An 18,141-nucleotide genomic window follows, 5' to 3' on the forward strand; every position below is an offset into this window, starting at 1 on the left:
TACTAATTGGGTGACCAAATAACAATAAGGGCCTTTTTTATTTAACACAGTGCAAATTTCAGGAACATTTGCTATAGAACCCATTAATTGCAATTACAGATTTTTGGGGTTCACTGATAGTGATATTATATACTTTTATTTTTATTGATTTATTTATTTTTTTATTTAATTGTTTACTTATATGGAATATTTTAAACCTTAAAAATTTTTTAAGCAATATTTAAATAAATCACTAAAGTGTGAAGGCCTTGGCCATTGGTTTTATTAAATATATGGCATTGTCTGTATTTGGATGTGTTACAGGGGTAATAGTGTAATGGAGGAGATGGCAGGGGCAATGGCAACAAGGTGCCTTTGGTACTTACAATTTAAAATTCAATTAGGGAGGGCAATACATGCTGAAGGACTTATTTAAAACACAGGGTGCAGCCTGTAGAATAAACCCCAAAATCCAATCAATACCACGTTCCCAAGCATGGGTCCCACAAGTTTTTTGGGGGTGGTAAAACAATTCCCCAGAACCGCTTTGCATCTGATCTTACTGCACAGTCAATACGTTCGGATGGCATGAGCCCAACAGGGACAGACAGCCCCACGGACAGTCCTCCTCCAACACCCCAATAGAGATTTCAAAAGGTCTCCTACCTCTATTGTGACGCCATGGTGTTCGAAGGGGAATGATCCGTAGCAGCTGCCGGTGCCTCTGCGGGCATTGCCATCCTGGACAAGCCCCCAGACTGTCGGAGAATAACAGTTCTCACTTTTTGTTTGGGTACAGCAAGTCAGATACTTTATTTTCTCTCTATCAGTTGCATAGAGGGAGAGAGCTAAACAGGTCTCTCAACAGGTAAACAATTACAGCAAGCATTTATACCTTTTGTTACAGACAATAATGAGCAACAGCTGCATTTTGTTTATACATAGGTCATTTTGATAGTTTGTTTTGCTCACTAATGTAGATTCTTAGTCTACAGTCCATATTATTTATACAAGGTCGCAACAACTTTTTACACAGTTCTTTTTTACTTGCCTCACACATTTTTTGCTTCTACAAATCTTACGTTATTAGGGTTACAGTTAGCCTGACTTTTGCTAACAAACTGTCATGCATTGCAATTCCCTTCCTGTCAGTTTTTTTTTGCTTCCACACTAATAATTTGCATCCGAAAGTTTCTTTACCCCGTCAACTTCTTGATTTCCAGCTGAGTCTGAGATGATCCCACAGTACACCAGCCAGGCTAAAATAGTCTTCATGATCAATTCTTACTTTGTCTTTGTGAGCTGAAAATGTTTGTTCATAGATGGGTAGGCACTTTCAAAGTTGACAGATCTTCTTAGAGTGCTGGTTCCTATGTGTATTCCGTGGTGGGTACGGGTGTGCTCCAAGTGCCTGAGACTGGAGAATTCTTGCAAGTAGTGTCCGTTGGTTCATGTCTGATCCCTGCCCTCCTCATGCTCCATACCGAGGATAAAAGGGATGGGCAGACTGACTGCCCTTCCTGTTCCTTCTCACCACTGCATGGCCTGAGTTGGAACCTCTGGTGCCTGGAGCTTATATATTTAAGCAGCGTAACTGCATGATGAAAACTGTTTTCCCTCCAGAAATATAGGTATTGTATATTGATTTTTGGTTGAGGAAAATTTTGTATGCATGTAAAGATTTTTTCCAGCTGGAACAATGAAGCTGCATCTATGAAGTTTTGAGGAAATAGGGGGGGTTATTTTGCTATATGTTAGAATTATCATTAATGGCAAGAACTGCCTTTAAAAAACCACTGGTAAGATATATAATAACATTTATTTACAGCTTCATTTAATTCTCCTTTTTTCCCCCAATAGAGCTGTAGAAATATTAACTGGTGTATCAGAAAATATATGTGCCTTAAGAAACATGTTGCTTGGTGAACCCAACTCTCAAGCAGAGCTGGGGAGCAGCTGTGTTACAGCTCCAATGAAATCTGAAGTTGTGTCTACCATTGTTGAAGAAGAAAAGGCCGAAACACTTGAATTTCCTACAAGAGTTGAAGATGATTTAAATGATGACATAGATGATGATACGTTACTGAGTGTCAGTGAAGGGGACCTGACTGGTGGGGAAATGGAACTTAGTAAGCCTGAGCAGAACGATGGAACTGCAGACAGAGGATCTAAGGAGAATACAGACAGAGACTGCTTAATGTCACTGGACATTACTGAATATGAACTTCAAATGTTGGAACTTAAGGCCAACGAAGAAATTCTAAACGCTGCCTTGCCTGAGGTAATGGATTAAAATCCATACAAATGATGAACATTAGCAGGAAAAGTGATCTTATTGTTAATTTACCAAGGGATTTTAAAGAGTTGACTTCCAGAGTGACAGTTGATATGTGAGAGAGGAAGGGATATTGAATTGCTTTCCCAAAGCTGAATTTAAAGCTTTAGTCTGGTCAATATCCATGAAACTTGTCGATCTCTGAGCCTCTCTTTAGCACCGCTACCACTTAGATCCTTGTTACTTCGCTACATACACGAACTCTAGATTCACTCTTTCTACTGTGAATAATATATTTACAATATGAATTTTAGGGGGTACCTGGCCAAATTCTGTCACTGGACATACCTCCACAGTTCCCATTGTAGTCACTGGAGATGTGCAGGTCTCTTACAGGGTACAATTTGGACTACAGAGTTCATAAATTGTAGCCCTTTTAGGGACTTCTCTTTTATGGGGCTAGATTCCTTTTAGTTTCTGTAATTGATTTTACTTTATTTTCTTTTCATTTGTGTGGTTTGTCTGTATCCAGGTTAAACGGAATCTTTAAACTTCTATGGAAATTTGCTGTGTTCTCCTAAAATTTTTCCAAACATGTTTTACTATGGGAAGGGTCCAGACCACATTGTTTAGCGAAGCGTTATCTGCAACTAACCCTTGAATGACATATAAATAATGTGTCTAGTAGAGGAATAGAGGGGTGGTGGACTTTCAGTGAAATAAAGGCTTATTTTGAAATATTCCTTTAGGAACCATATTCCAGAGAGAATGAACAAAAGCTTGGTTGTGTCATTGAAAGTGATGAAGAACTGGAAATGGAGATGCTTAAAGTAGGTGCCATAATGTTTGTTTCCCTCATTGAGGTAGTTGCTAGTCACTTTGGTTGGAGGAAGAGAGAGGGGAAAGAGACTCTTTATTATAGTGTGGGTTTTTCCAGCATATTCTAAATATTTTTGACAAAAATCAGAAATCATCCTGTCATACTCATTCTCTCCCCCTCATTCTGGCCCTAATCCAGCAAAGCACTGAAGCGCAAGCTTCAAATTAAGCCTATGAACCATCCCATTGAACTACTCACATAATGAAAGTTAAACAGCGCTTTCCTGATAAGAACATAAGATTGGCCACACTGCTAAAATATTCAAGCTTTTCTTATATTACTTGTCCCATTGAATGTCACATCACATCAGGAACTGCATCCTTTCTCCATCTATTTTTCAAGTCATTAGAAACGAACAAGGCTGTTTTTCCATAAAACCTCAGTTCCCACCTCTCCCAATCAAATTCACAAAACAGAATCCCAAAGGAAGAGAGAGAATCGGAAATGAAAGCTGTTGCCCAGCAGTTTAATCACACATCCTGAAAGAAGCTATTTAAAACTCAACATGATGTTTTTAAAATTTTGAAAGACCGCCTCAGAGGAAGGATTGGAGAGAATACCATGTAATTGGCAAATGAGAATAACCATTTCTTCTTCGAGTGATGTTCCCTATATGTATTCCAATCGTCGCTGAGTATGTCAGTAGAGGGGATGGAGGGCAGGTGTTGGAATACAGATAGGGTTCACATATCTTGAAGAACCTCCAGTTACAGGTAAGTAACGTCCTCTTATAAAAGGTAACATTTAGTGGGATTTAAATTAATAAAACAATAACATTTGAACCTATGTTGCCCTCTAATAATGGCAGTTTCTCACAAGATTGATCTTCTTTGTGCCTCATGCTGAAGGATCTGAGCCAAGCCATAATTAGAGTAGAATTCATGTGCCCTTGAGCAATATTGGTTCAAACAAAATGGCAGGTTTTGTTCATTATTATTTCCCCTTCATGCAATAGGGGTTAACTTTTTACTTCCCATTTTCAGTCTATAGAAGATGTAGATAATTCTAAAGTCAGTCGAACTGACTCTACCTCCATTGAAACCAAGAGAATTGATGGCACAAAATTACACCTTTCTCCAGATGATGATGAAGATGAAGGCATTGAGGAGGAGGAAGAGGAGAGTTGGGGTAAATACTGAATTACACTATGAAGTATGAGTAAAAATTGACAATCACTCTGTACTGTGTGTAGAAGCAGACTCGGAAGGTCGCGTAAAGCCCTGTGTTTAGTTTACTGCTCATGCAGACACCAAGCAAACGTTGAAGTTCTGAAGTAGTGCTCACTGATACTAATGAGACCAAAAGATAACTTGGAGTCAAATTTTGTCCTTGGCTAAATGTAGGTGACTCCTTCTAAACTAAAACTGGAAACATATTCAGAACAAGGTAGATGGGATGGGGAATCGTTTGTCCCAAACTGATGCCCTCTGCACAGCCTGTCTTCCTCTCATCACATCCGTCTCACAGCTCCCTGAAGACTCCATCTGTGGACCCTGGCTGGTCTGTCTGCTCCTGGTGATTTTGACCCAATGGTTGGGAACTGGTTATGTGGAGACAGGGCACGTGGGGAGTGCTGCCGAAGTGAGTCCTGGCCTGCCCAACCCTTGCTCCCTGACATCTTCCCTTCTGCTAGGCAGTCTCCAGATTAACTACCTGACTCCACCCCAGCCATTTCCAAGGAGTTATATTTAACTGATGTGTTGCAAATAGAAATTGGCAAGAATATGCTAAGGTTATTGGTTGCTAGTATTTCATAGGGTTATATAGGTTGAGAGAAGTAATCTTACCAACTTGGCATGAAGAAAGAGATTCATGGTTTTATTCCTAACAGTGTTTTGCAAATTTGCTAGACTTTCGTGTTAGAGCGGCGTGAATCCAGGGCCCAGGAAATGAATAGCAACAAACTTCCTAATCTCTTTCAGTCCATGGCTTTTCACTTCTAATAAAGCTAAATATGCATGCATTGTTTTTCCTTCAGATCCTTTGTTGCCTGTACCTAGTGAAATAGAAGTCACATGCTTAAAGACATATTTTGGACATTCTAGTTTTAAACCGTAAGTGTGTTATCAATTATCATATTATGTATGTGTGCAGTTCCTATCTTTTATTTAATTTAGAATTATTTTCTATTGTTGCTTATGATAAGCACCAACAGTAAGCTTAGTGTTGTAGAAGACACACAAAAAAGGCACAACCCCTGCCTTGAGGAGCTGTCAAAGTAAATCTCATAGTGAGGTACCTATATCAAAGCGCTTATAGAGTAGACATCCATGTTCTTGTCACTTATCTTAGCAGGCCCGGGTAATAAAGGTGTTACACTAAAATAACAAAGGCACTGTAGATACCTCAAAATATTTCAAACAACAAAAAATTTAAATTACTAACTTGTCACAGTAAACTTCATAATTGAGGTGGTTGGTTTTTTTTTTGCATTTGTCTGTTAGACACACACTGTGGAAGAACAGAGTGTGGTAATGCACAAAGGGCAGTGATAAAAAGATAGCTCTACAAACAGTGCTAGGATACAGAGGATAGATTTCTAAGGCCTCGTAACCGATATGCAGTATTGGTTTATATACATCATATAACAAATTGCCTAGAATATTATGTAGTAATTTAACCATCGGGATGTAGCAACTACTTGGTAACCTAGGAGCAATAATGTGCATATTTCCGTGTTGCTGTAGTTGTGTTGGTCTCAGGATGTTAGATGTGGGTGAGGTAATATCTTCTGCTGGACCAATAAAATACATTCCCTCACCCACCTTGTCTCTCCAGTAATGTATATGACTTCTGCGCACTGCAACACATCTAAAATTTATCAGTGTTAGATCATTATATGGTCTTATTTTCAATATAAATAGGATAAAATAATTCTTAAAATGCCATATGGCTTGCAATGCTCATGGAGTAAATTTTATGAAAAATTGCTTTGGGGAAAAATCAATTTGGTAAATTCTGAGACACATAAGGCAAATTCGGATTTTTCTCAATTTTATTTACATTGATACCCTATCTTTAGTTGCACACAAAAAGGACCAAAGCTGTGTTTGGCAGCAGCGTAGCATTTCTCTGCCTGTTGTGGTGAAAAAAATTGGTAAACCTATTTGAAGATCAGCTTTTAATAACATAGTAGGCGTCTACTGCATTTGTAGTCTTCCATTAATCATAGAATATAAGGGTTGGAAGGGACCTCAGGAGGTCATCTAGTCCAACCCCCTGCTCAAAGCAGGACCAACCCCAACTAATGATTGAGGCAAATCCTGCTTGCCTTAATCTTACACGTAGTCCCAATATGACTTCAGTGGGACTTCTTGTAGGAGAAAAACAACCACCGTTTGGCTGTAAGTAGTGTGTGGGGAGAGGGAGCACACCTAGAATACTAAGGTGGTTTCAACCGTGGTTTTATTGAACTGACAGTTTTACTTAAGTTCTAATGTTACACATGTGGATGCCAGATATGTTGTATAGTAGCACAAGATACAGTTCCTGGTAGGCAAATAAAAATTAATATGTATTTAATTTCAAGGGTCCAGTGGAAAGTGATCTCTTCTGTTTTACAAGACAGAAGAGATAATCTCGTTGTCATGGCAACTGGTAAGTACACACCTTATGTTAAAAGGAACATATGTAAGCTTCTTTTATGATTGCTTTGTAGGGAACATGGTCTAAAAATTGTCTTGCATGGATTGATTGAGTGTTAGGAAGTACACTAATGGGGAAAGTGAGACGCGAAATGAGGCTTTGGGGAGGAATTAGAGTTTCAGGTATTTAATACTTCTGTTGTTAGAGGTATGTTTTCTTTTTAAGGATATGGGAAGAGCTTGTGCTTCCAGTTTCCACCCATTTACACGGGCGGTACAGGGATAGTCATCTCTCCTCTTATTTCTTTGATGGAGGACCAAGTGCTGCAGCTTGAGTAAGTCATATAACCATAGCAGGCAGGTGCCATGTCCCTACAGAAACCCACAGATGCTGCATCTGCCATTTGTTGGTGCAAACGGCTGCATCTTTGACACTCACTCTTAGGCCCATCTTCTCTGACCCCCCTGCATACCACAGGCCAGAAAACCTCACCCAGTGATTCCAGCATCCAGCCCAATAACTTCTAGTTGAGCTAGAGCAGATCTTTAAGAAGGAGACATCCAATCGTGATTGAAAGTCGTCAAGTGATGGAGGATACAACACATCCTTCTTGCCTTCGCTCTCACCATTTCACCCGTGGGAATAAAGAGCAGTGTGGCTGCACCCATCTCTGTTCCCTCCTGCCCCCTGTGGCAGTCAGAACTCACCAGTTTCTTCCCCGCTAGTAAATAATTAGAGAACGTCTTGTAAATAATACATCGTTAACGTTAAAGATTAGGTTATAGTTAGTTTAAACGTAGTTCTGCTCATTTGGCAGCTTCTGGTCCCCATTTTTTTTGGTCCAGTGAGTCTTTTTCCTCAGATGTTCTCACCTTCCTGCCCTTATGACAGATACTAAGCCCTTGAGGTTCGAACTCTGCCCTTCTGGTCATGGGCTGATTCCCTGGACTGATGGCCACTGCAGACGCCATTTGTGCTTGAGGGGATCTCATGGGCCTTCTTGCTGTTCATTCTTCAGCTCCTGTTTTACTTGGACCAGAAAGTCAAGGGAATCTCTCTTAAAATGGCACCTGCTAGACCAGTGCACGAGTGATACCTCAAACCGTGAGCCAGAAGTTGTTGGAAGCTGACGCTGGACAAATTCAGGCTACAGTTAAAGCACAGTTTTTTAACCAGGAGGGTAATTAACCACTGGGACAACTTACATAGGATGTGGTGGCTTCGCCATCGCTTGAAGTCTTTAAATCAAGGTGCAATGTCTTTCTAAAAGTTTTATAGGCCAGGTTTAAGAATCACTGGGTGACATTTTCTGGCCCGTGCTATAAGGGAGGTCAGACTCAATGATCACAATAGTCCATTCTGCCTTTAAATTCTATTAATATTAATGTTGAATTTTCTGGATGTATATTGCTTGCTTTTTTATATAACTACAATACATGTGCCATTATTTTTCCTAAATTACTGAGATGTACTCTCAAGGAGAATTACACTGGCTCAATCTCTACCACCCTGTGCAAACCAGACACGGAAAAAGCCTTTCCCAAAGAAGGAATTTTTGTATTAAGAACTTTCTTTATATTTGCTGTTTTCTGCTGCAAACTATGGTATTATGTAGATGAGTGGCTATGATGTAGGTGAATGGCTCGACAAACTAATCTTGCTGCCCACAAGCACCTGGGGACAAATACTGGCCAGATTATGTTTGTGTATCTAACCTGTTATCTAGATGTTTATACTGCTCCCATCAATGTAATCTGAGTGCCTGTTTATTCACCACCTGCCCACTGGCTCATTAATTTTGGACGCTGAAGAGATTTGATCTCTGCAGCCTCAGACACCCACTAATTCAGCTGTCAGTTTGGATGAGGTCCATGTTCCAGTGCTGGAACAAATGGATAATTTAAAAAGCAGTAAATCACCAGGCCCAGGTGGTGTCCATCCGAGAGTTCTGAAAGACCTCAAGTATGAAGGAACTGAGCTGGTAGCAAAAATACTGAATTGCTCATTAAAAACAGCTACTTTACTGGATGGGAGCAAATTTTGTACCTATATATTTTTAAAGGATCTAGAGGTGATCCAAGGAATTATAGACCAATGAGCCGTACATCTGCATCTGGTATATTGGCTGATACAATAATTAATAGAATAGTAAAACACCTGGAAGATCATGGTATGATAGGGGCTAACCAGCATGGTTTCTGCAAAGGAAAATTAAGTCTCATTAATCTGTTAGAATTCTCTGAATAGGTCTGTAAAGTAGAGGTAAATGAGAGCTGGTTGACATGTATTTAGACTTTCAAATGGCCTTTGATAAGGTCCCTCACAAGAGGCTAGTCATGGGGTGGGAGGCAAAACACTGTCCTAGATCCTAAACTGGCTAAGAGACAAGAAACAAATTCACATGAATGAACCCTATCTTGCTTGTGCTTTCTTCATACAGAATGTCAGGCGTTGCAGCTTGCTTGCTTGGATCAGCTCAGTCAAGAAATGTGATAGGGGACATCAGAGCGTAAGTTTCATTACTTTTTAATCTCTCAACTCTCAGGTCCTGAATACAGATACCTAAACTGCTGGAAAGAATTTAAAAGAATTTCGCTAAACTAGCTAAAGTTGTGCTCATGTTAAAGAGCCATGAAATAAGTATGAAGTTTTCTTCAAGTGTTGATTTGTGGTGTGGGCCTTTTGGCCAGCAGAGTCTGTTGGGCCCTTTGCCCCCAATGGGAGGGCATGTGGGAATGTGAACGTGACTTTTACTGCCTGTGGCAGGGAGTCGGAAGGCAGTGGTATTTCCCCTGCTCCCTGTGCTGTTTTTTCTGTCAGACTTCGCCTCTAGCTCGTACTGGTTAGGATAGATCATTACTCAGTTAGCGTTTGATAGTTTTCTCTGCTTTATTGGCTCTATTTATTAGTTTCCTTTATTGCTGGCTGTCCCTGTGGCTCTGATCACATTTTTCTAACTCATGGCTGAGGCAAAGGCTTTAAACCCGACCCCACATGTGATGAATTAGTGACTATTGGGGAGGGACTCACAAGGTGAAGGCCCTGTCCTCAAGAGAAGCTCGGGTTGCCTATCCGTCTCTGCCAGGACTTGATATACTAGAGCAGCTGCCTGAAGTGCCATCTTGTGGAGTGTTCTGATGGGTAGTGCCGGATTCTGAGCAGCAGCGGCAGCTCTGCCCTAGATGTGGGTTGTTGGTCTGACCCTGTGCTGAGACACAATCCCTTAGTGCCTGGTGAGCAGGGAATTCTACCCTGTGGTCCTGAGTCTCTGGTACCAAAAGCAGGGAAGCTCATGGGAGTTGCTTCCAGTCCCCAAGACTGACCACTTCATCAACCACTTCAGCTCTGCTGAAACCAGCTCCCTTGCTGTCACGGTAGGCCTGAGTGCTGTTCAAAGGGAGGATAGTGGTACTGGTCCTCCCCCTTGGAACCAGGGTGGGAGAAAAAGAGGAGCGGTCAGCCCTGCAGCTCCCCTGACACAGAAAGTCTGAGTCTGACGGCGCTCTGTCCGCCCGTGCTGCTGCGTCAGCCTGACTGCCCCAGTGCCCATCTGGGAGCTGGCCACCCCAAGGGTGGCACTGATTTTCTCAAGGTAAAGACGTTTCAGGGTTTCGGTGCGAAAGAAGCATTGTTCATCTTCAGCTGGGTGTGATGTGACCCCACAACCCAGGAATCCTCTCTAGACATGCATCAGCCGTGGGTCTGTGCTTGGCATGGTGAGCCCTCCCTGTCTCAACTTCACCGGGAACCATGCCATGACCAGGTCACCACACAGAAGGCCTGGTCTCCCGTTCTGATAAGATCCATGAACCTATGGGCTCAAATGAGCAGGAGAACCTGGGAGAACAAGAACAATGAATCTGGCCTTCAGGATGTCTCTCCTCGAGCTGAAGGACCTTGCTCTCCAAGTCCTGGCAGACAACGCCACAGCAGCTCTGGCAAGTGCGACTCCCTGTGGCAGGGAAGGGGTTGCTCAGCGCTGGCACCCCCAGGATGGCGCGCACATAGTCCAGTCAGCATATAGGAACTGTGAGAAGGTTACAGCATGCTCAGTGAGGTCATAGAATCATAGAATATCAGGGTTGGAAGGGACCTCAGGAGGTCATCTAGTCCAACCCCCTGCTCAAAGCAGGACCAATCCCCAGCTAACTCATCCCAGCCAGGGCTTTGTCAAGCCTGACCTTAAAAACCTCTAAGGAAGAAGATTCCACCACCTCCCTAGGTAACCCATTCCAGTGCTTCACCAACCTCCTAGTGAAATAGTGTTTCCTAATATCCAACCTAAACCTCCCCCACTGCAACTTGAGACCATTGCTCCTTGTTCTGTCATCTACCACCACTGAGAACAGTCTAGCTCCATCCTCTTTGGAACCCTCCTTCAGGTAGTTGAAAGCAGCTGTCAAACCCCCCCCCCCCATTCTTCTCTTCTGCAGACTCAATAATCCCAGTTCCCTCAGCCTCTCCTCATAAGTCATGTGCTCCAGCCCCTAATCATTTTTGTTGCCCTCCGCTGGACTCTTTCCAATTTTTCCACATCCTTCTTGTAGTGTGGGGCCCAAAACTGGACACAGTACTACAGATGAGACCTCACCAATGCCGAATAGAGGGGAATGATCATGTCCCTCGATCTGCTGGCAATGCTCCTATTTATACAGCCCAAAATGCCATTAGCCTTCTTGGCAACAAGGGCACACTGTTGACTCATATCCAGCTTCTCGTCCACTATAACCCCTTTTCTGCAGAATGGCTGCCTAGCCACTCGGTCCCTAGTCTCTAGCAGTGCATGGGATTCTGCACTTGTCCTTGTTGAACCTCTGTATCCTATTCCTACCCTCCAGTGTATCTACCACTCCTCCCAGTTTAGTGTCATCTGCGAACTTGCTAAGGGTGCAGTCCATGCCATCCTCCAGATCATTAATGAAGATATTGAACAAAACTGGCCCCAGCACTGACCCTTGGGGCACTCCGCTTGATACCGGCTGCTAACTAGACATGGAGCCATTGATCACTACCCGTTGAGTCTGATGATCTAGCCAGCTTTCTATCCACCTTATAGTCCATTCCTCCAGCCCATACTTCTTTAACTTGATGGCAAGAATACTGTGGGAGACCATATCAAATGTTTTGCTAAGGTCAAGGAATAAGACATCCACTGCTTTCCCCTCATCCACAGACCCAGTTATCTCCTCATAGAAGGCAATTAGGTGAGTCAGGCATGACTTGCCCTTGGTGAATCCATGCTGACTGTTCCTGATCACTTTCCTCTCCTCTAAGTGCTTCAAAATTGATTCCTTGAGGACCTGCTCCATGATTTTTCCAGGGACTGAGTTGAGGCTGACTGGCCTGTAGTTCCCTGGATACTCCTCCTTCCCTTTTTTAAAGATGGGCACTACATTAGCCTTTTTCCAGTCATCCGGGACCTCCCCCAGTCGCCATGAGTTTTCAAAGATAATGGCCAATGTCTCTGCAATCACATCCGCCAACTCCTTTAGCACCCTCGGATGCAGTGCATCCGGCCCCATGGACTTGTGCTTGTCCAGCTTTTCTAAATAGTCCTGAACCATTTCTTTCTCCACAGAGGGCTGGTCACCTCCTCCCCATACTGTGCTGCCCAGTGCAGCAGTCTGGGAGCTGACCTTGTTTGTGAAGACAGAGGCAAAAAAAGCATTGAGTACATTACCTTTTTCCACATCCTCTGTCACTAGTTTGCCTCCCCCATTAGTAAGGGGCCCACACTTTCCCTGACCTCCTTCTTGTTGCTAACATACCTGTAGAAACCCTTCTTGTTACTCTTAACATCCCTTGCTAGCTGCAACTCTAAGTGTGATTTGGCCTTCCTGATTTCACTCCTGCATGCCTGAGCAATATTTTTATACTCCTCCCTCGTCATTTGTCCAATCTTCTACTTCTTGTAAGCTTCTTTTTTGTGTTTAAGATAGCAAGGATTTCACTGTTAAGCCAAGCTGGTCACCTGCCATATTTACTATTCTTTCTACAAATCGGGATGGTTTGTTCCTGCAACCTCAATAAGGATTCTTTAAAATACAGCCAGCTCTCCTGGACTCCTTTCCCCGTCATGTTATTCTCCCAGGGGATCCTGCCCATCAGTTCCCTGAGGGAGTCAGTCTGCTTTTCTGAAGTCCAGGGTCCGTATTCTGCTGCTCTCCTTTCTTCCTTGTGTCAGGATCCTGAACTCGACCATCTCATGGTCACTGCCTCCCAGGTTCCCATCCACTTTTGCTTCCCCTACTTATTCTTCCCTGTTTGTGAGCAGCAGGTCAAGAAGAGCTCTGCCCCTAGTTGGTTCCTCCAGCACTTGCACCAGGAAATTGTCCCCTACACTTTCCAAAAACTTCCTGGATTGTCTGTGCACCGCTGTATTGTTCTCCCAGCAGATATCGGGGTGATTGAAGTCCCCCATGAGAACCAGGGCCTGTGAGCTAGTAACTTCTGTTAGTTGCCTGAAGAAAGCCTTGTTCACTTCCTCCCCCTGGTCTGGTGGTCTATAGCAGACTCCCACCACGACATCACCCTTGTTGCTCTCACTTCTAAACTTAATCCAGAGACTCTCAGGTTTTTCTGCAGTTTCATACCGGAGCTCTGAGCAGTCATACTGCTCTCTTACATACAATCCCACTCCCCCACCTTTTCTGCCCTGTCTCTCCTTCCTGAACAGTTTATATCTATCCATGACAGTACTCCAGTCATGTGAGTTATTCCAACAAGTCTCTGTTATTCCAATCACATCATAATTCCTTGACTGTGCCAGGACTTCCAGTTCTCCCTGCTTATTTCCCAGGCTTCTTGCATTTGTGTATAGGCACTTAAGATAACTTGCTGATCGTCCTGCTTTCTCAATGTGAGGCAGGAGTCCTCCCGTTAAAGTTCAGACCCTTTGGAGAGTAATGCTGCCAGTTTCTCACCTCTGCTGAGTGGCAGAGATTTCTTCTGAGATTTTCAGAAGCTCATAACTTGACCAAACTTGGGGAGACTTTCCTGGGGATGGCAGAAGGCATATCTGACACTGGAGTGACATCATCATCCCCTGTACCAAATTTCCAGTCCCTGCTCCAAAGCATGAAGACACTTGAAGTTCAATTAAAATAGTTGTATTTTTTTTTTTTTTTTAACATGGGCAATTTTTTTTCTAATCTCCTTCTCAGAAGTGGTTGAACTATTTGAACTAAACCATTCCAGGAAATTCAGCCTGCGGCAGACAACTGGCCTGGGAAAATTTCAGTCTGAATGGTTAAAGCTTGGGAAAGTTATAAGCAACTAAAAACAGGGCCTAAAGTTGGAGAGTGTTAGGCAAATGTATGCATTGCTTCCTGCACAGCCTATGACTGACTTTTCCTTTGTCTGTCAATCTATTTCCCTTTCAGTGTCACTGTTCTGTTTTATTTAATATTTGAGCTTATCTTCTTTTCCCCTCTGGAGTCTTTAAATCAAGTTTGGATATCTCTTTCTACCTCTTTAACTCAGCCACAGGTTACTGAGCTGAATGCGGGAATCTCTGAGTGAGATTCTCTGGCCTGGGCTATGCAGGAGATCAGACTAGATGGTCATAATAGCCCCTTTTGGCCTTAAAATCTAAGAAATTCCTTTCCTCTTTCTCTTCCCGCCTTCCCTCTTTTGTTTCCAGTCTCTCTGCCCTCTCGCTGCATCATTCTTTTCCTCTCATGGTCCCCGTTCACAACCTCTCTGTATTGTCCCCACCTTCATCTTATCTGATGCACTCTTTCATTTCAGTTGGATGGATTGTTAGGGATCTCTTTCATCTGCTGCATATGACAATGTATTTTCCCAATTTTGTAGGGGCCGCTATAGAGTTGTGTATATAACTCCAGAGTTCTGCTCAGGGAACTTACCGCTACTTCAGGAACTCGACCAAACCATTGGTATGTTGTGGTAGGTTAATTTTGAGAGTTGTGGGGAATTTACTCCTGGGGGAATTCTGCGCCACAGCACAATCGGCACAGAATTACTGTTCCTTGCAGAATTTTAGTTTTTCACGCAGAATTTGTGATTTCCATCCAAATGTTTCCTGTTGATGAAAATCACAAATTTCAGCCCCGCACATAGCAAGGCTCCCACTGTCAGCCCTGCGCATGGCGGGGCTCCCATTGACAGCCCAAGCCTCACCAGATGTGGGGTTGACAGCAGGAGCCCTAGCCGCCCGGGGCTGACAGCCCTAGCCACACTTGCCCTGCACAGGGCTGACAGCCGGAGCAGCATTTGGCAGAATTTTTAAAATATTGTGAGTAGAATTTTTTTGGTGCAGAATCCCTCTAGGAGTAGCAATTGGATTACGTTGTTTTTATTCAAAGGTCCTACCAGTGATGTGTTTTAATATTTTTTTCTCTGTATTTGTTTAATATATCCTGTTTTGAGAATTTTTCAGCACTGTTTCTCAACACTAACAGCAAGTTCAGAGGCCATTATGGCAATCCCCACTGACTGGTGTCAGCAGACTCTGTTACAATAACATTAAGATAATCACTATATAGAGAGATAGATATAGCGAGGGCACATAATGTTCATTCTGCATGAAATACCAGCTGCTAAGAACAGGGATAATAGAAGGATCAATGTAGGCTTTTCAGAACATGCACTCAACATTCTCAGAAGTATGCATGCAGTACAAGTATTGTGGTTACTAAACTATTTTTCTTACTAAACACAGTAATGCAGCTAATGCCCCAAGTGACCATCAGGACAACTCAAAATCATTCAAACTTCAAACAATTTTTGTGATGTCCCCAATTTAGTGCCCAGTGTTGGGAGATGCAATGAGCGTCTTGAAAGCCATTGGAATCAATAGGATTTGAGTCTGCTTGGTACCTCCAGGACACGGCCCTTAACTTGCAGAGTCCTTTATATAACAGGTTGATAAAAGCACTGGTTGCAGAGACAGAGTGATGGTTCAAACCATAATATGTGATGCATGTGTTAGTATTAAGAGTTGCTTTAGAAGTTCCTCTCCCATCAGATTTACCTATACTCACATGACCTCTTAAGAGGATTGGAGAAATCCTGGGATTCTCAGGCCTTATTTCACTGCCAAGGAAACAAAATTGATAAACACCTCGATGAAGATTAGCAAACTGGCCTGAAGTCTTTATTGGCACCAAAGGAGAGAGGAAACATGCCTTGCTGTGTAGAAGGGGGGAGCTGATGTGACACACATCTTATGAGCAGTGGGCTTGAAGGCCAGGGACATGGTGAAGGGAAAAGTGGAGCAGAGGGGGAAGGTCTGTGAAATCTCTCGTGGCTTCGTATGAAAAGAGGTCAGTGTGAAAATGGATTTCCACTGGTCATTACGCTAGAAGCCATTTTAGAAACCCACACAAACTAATTGTACCTTTCTCTGGAATTATCAGGGCTCCCATCTGCATAGTATCCGAGGGCTGATCAGACTTCACTGTAAAGTTTAACTTCAGTAAAGGAGATTTTTATTTTCTGGAACATTTGGTATCCTTTCCTAAATCAATGTAATATTATATAACTTTTCTGTTCATTTTGTGTGTGTGTGTGTGTGTGTTTTTTTGTTTTTTTTCCCCCCCAACCCCAGGTATCACGCTGATAGCGGTCGACGAGGCTCATTGTATTTCAGAGTGGGGCCATGACTTCAGAAATTCATTTAGGACTTTGGGTTCGTTAAAGAAAGTGCTCCCTTCGGTGAGGCTCCAGGGTATAGCTCATTTGTAAATAAGATAAAAAAGGATGTTGTAAATTATGTTTTAAAAGTAAATTTTTCTAGTAGGGTTATGATTTTTTTTCCTGGCATTGCTCTTCTTTAGACATGCTTGAAGCACTGAGAAATTTGAATAAAACCAGAATGCACACCAGATCTATTGTGTGCCCTGAAATACGCCTGTGCCATGTAAATTAGGGTGGCCACTTTTCAAGCCTTCATAGCTATGAAATATGCTTTCAGATATAGGTACCTACATGTTCTATTTCAGTTCAAAGGCGATGGAAGTGTGTGTGTGCGCATCTGATGGAAGAACTTGATTTATAATGTATTCACATTTATATTAATGCAGTGAATGGCTGTCAATATGCAGACCCTTAGAGATGTTTTTGTAACCTTTTTGGAAAAGGACACATTTTAGTCATGGGGAAAATATTGGTCTGTATGTAGGTACTGATACATGGGCTCCCACCATTCAAGCAGGATTAGTTTTTTTTTCACTCAGGTGCTAGACTTAAAACATCTTATTCATTATGGCACCATACTTTCAAATTTGTGTATCCTGGAGTTCTGGTGCTTTTGAAAATTATGCCATTTATTTAGGTGATAAAACACAGACTAAGTGCCAAATTTTTTCAAAAATAGGAGCCTCAATTTAGGTGCCTAAATATGGATTCAGGAGCCTACGGGTGGGATTTTGAAAAGCACCCCACTGACTTAGAAGCACAGATCTCATTGACTTCTGGTCACATAGGCATCTTTGAAAATCCTAACCGTAGGTGACTGAAATATGGACTTAGGGGCCTAACTTTTGGCACCTATTTCTAAAGATCTTGTCCTACGGTACCTAACTTCAGGCACCCATATTTGAAAATTTGTGTAATCCTGTTGAAGAAACTGTAATGTAAAAATAATTGTCCAAATCCAGTTTGAAAAAAATATATGTTTAAATATAGTTTCTGTTTTCCCCCATGTAGACAGGTGAATGTCCATTTGCTTTTATGGAAGGATCGCTAAAATATATTTATTTGTGACAATAAAAAGCTCTGGGAAGTATAATATTGTCTGTATTCTTCAGAAGCATACAATTTTCCAGGGACTTTAAGCAGACCAGAATATCTAGTCTCATCCCATTTTTTCCTTAACTTTGAATCACAATAATAAAAAAAAAAAGCAAGAATGACATGTCTCAGATTTTGTTTCTTTCCTTCCATCATTTCTCTCTGCTTTTCATTTCAGGTTCCTATTGTTGCTTTAACTGCAACAGCGAGCCCTTCAGTTAGAGAAGACATAGTGCGCTGTCTAACCCTAAAGAATCCTCAGGTCACATGTACTAGTTTTGACCGACCTAACCTATACTTAGAAGTTGGACGAAAAACTGGACGTATCTTTCAGGATTTAAAACAGTTCCTTATTAAAAAGGAAAGGTGAGACTTTACTAGTTTGTTCTGTCACCTGCTGCTACATCTCAGATATTATCAAAGGTGTGCCAGACTGGGGGGTCAAAACCAAGAATAACAAAGTGGACTTGGACTGGACTGGGACCAGGAGACTAGGTTCTCTTCCTGGCTCTGCTGCTGAACTGCTGTGTGATCTTGGGCAAATCATTTCACGTCTCTGCCTTTCTTCCTCCCACCATTTGTGTCGTCTATTTAATAAGTTCTACAGGGCATGGATAGTCTCTTGCTGTGTTTGTACAGTGCCCAGCGTACAGGAGCACTAATCTTG

General features: G+C 42.3%; 1 protein-coding gene across 2 annotated transcripts in view; it reads left to right on the forward strand.

Moving 5' to 3' along the window:
- WRN (WRN RecQ like helicase) overlaps nucleotides 1-18,141 on the forward strand; it is a 106,529-nt gene that overhangs the window by 43,531 nt on the left and 44,857 nt on the right. For both annotated transcript variants that reach the window (XM_034771199.1, XM_034771198.1), the window contains exons 9-18: nucleotides 1,840-2,260; nucleotides 3,004-3,084; nucleotides 4,118-4,262; nucleotides 5,113-5,188; nucleotides 6,664-6,731; nucleotides 6,945-7,053; nucleotides 9,160-9,228; nucleotides 14,535-14,617; nucleotides 16,291-16,397; nucleotides 17,653-17,840. In XM_034771199.1, coding sequence (XP_034627090.1) covers nucleotides 1,840-2,260; nucleotides 3,004-3,084; nucleotides 4,118-4,262; nucleotides 5,113-5,188; nucleotides 6,664-6,731; nucleotides 6,945-7,053; nucleotides 9,160-9,228; nucleotides 14,535-14,617; nucleotides 16,291-16,397; nucleotides 17,653-17,840 — 1,347 coding nt within the window. The remainder of the gene's footprint in view (nucleotides 1-1,839; nucleotides 2,261-3,003; nucleotides 3,085-4,117; nucleotides 4,263-5,112; nucleotides 5,189-6,663; nucleotides 6,732-6,944; nucleotides 7,054-9,159; nucleotides 9,229-14,534; nucleotides 14,618-16,290; nucleotides 16,398-17,652; nucleotides 17,841-18,141) is intronic.

The sequence above is a fragment of the Trachemys scripta genome, chromosome 5 (genome assembly GCF_013100865.1).
Source record: "Trachemys scripta elegans isolate TJP31775 chromosome 5, CAS_Tse_1.0, whole genome shotgun sequence".
Classification (NCBI taxonomy): domain Eukaryota; kingdom Metazoa; phylum Chordata; order Testudines; family Emydidae; genus Trachemys; species Trachemys scripta.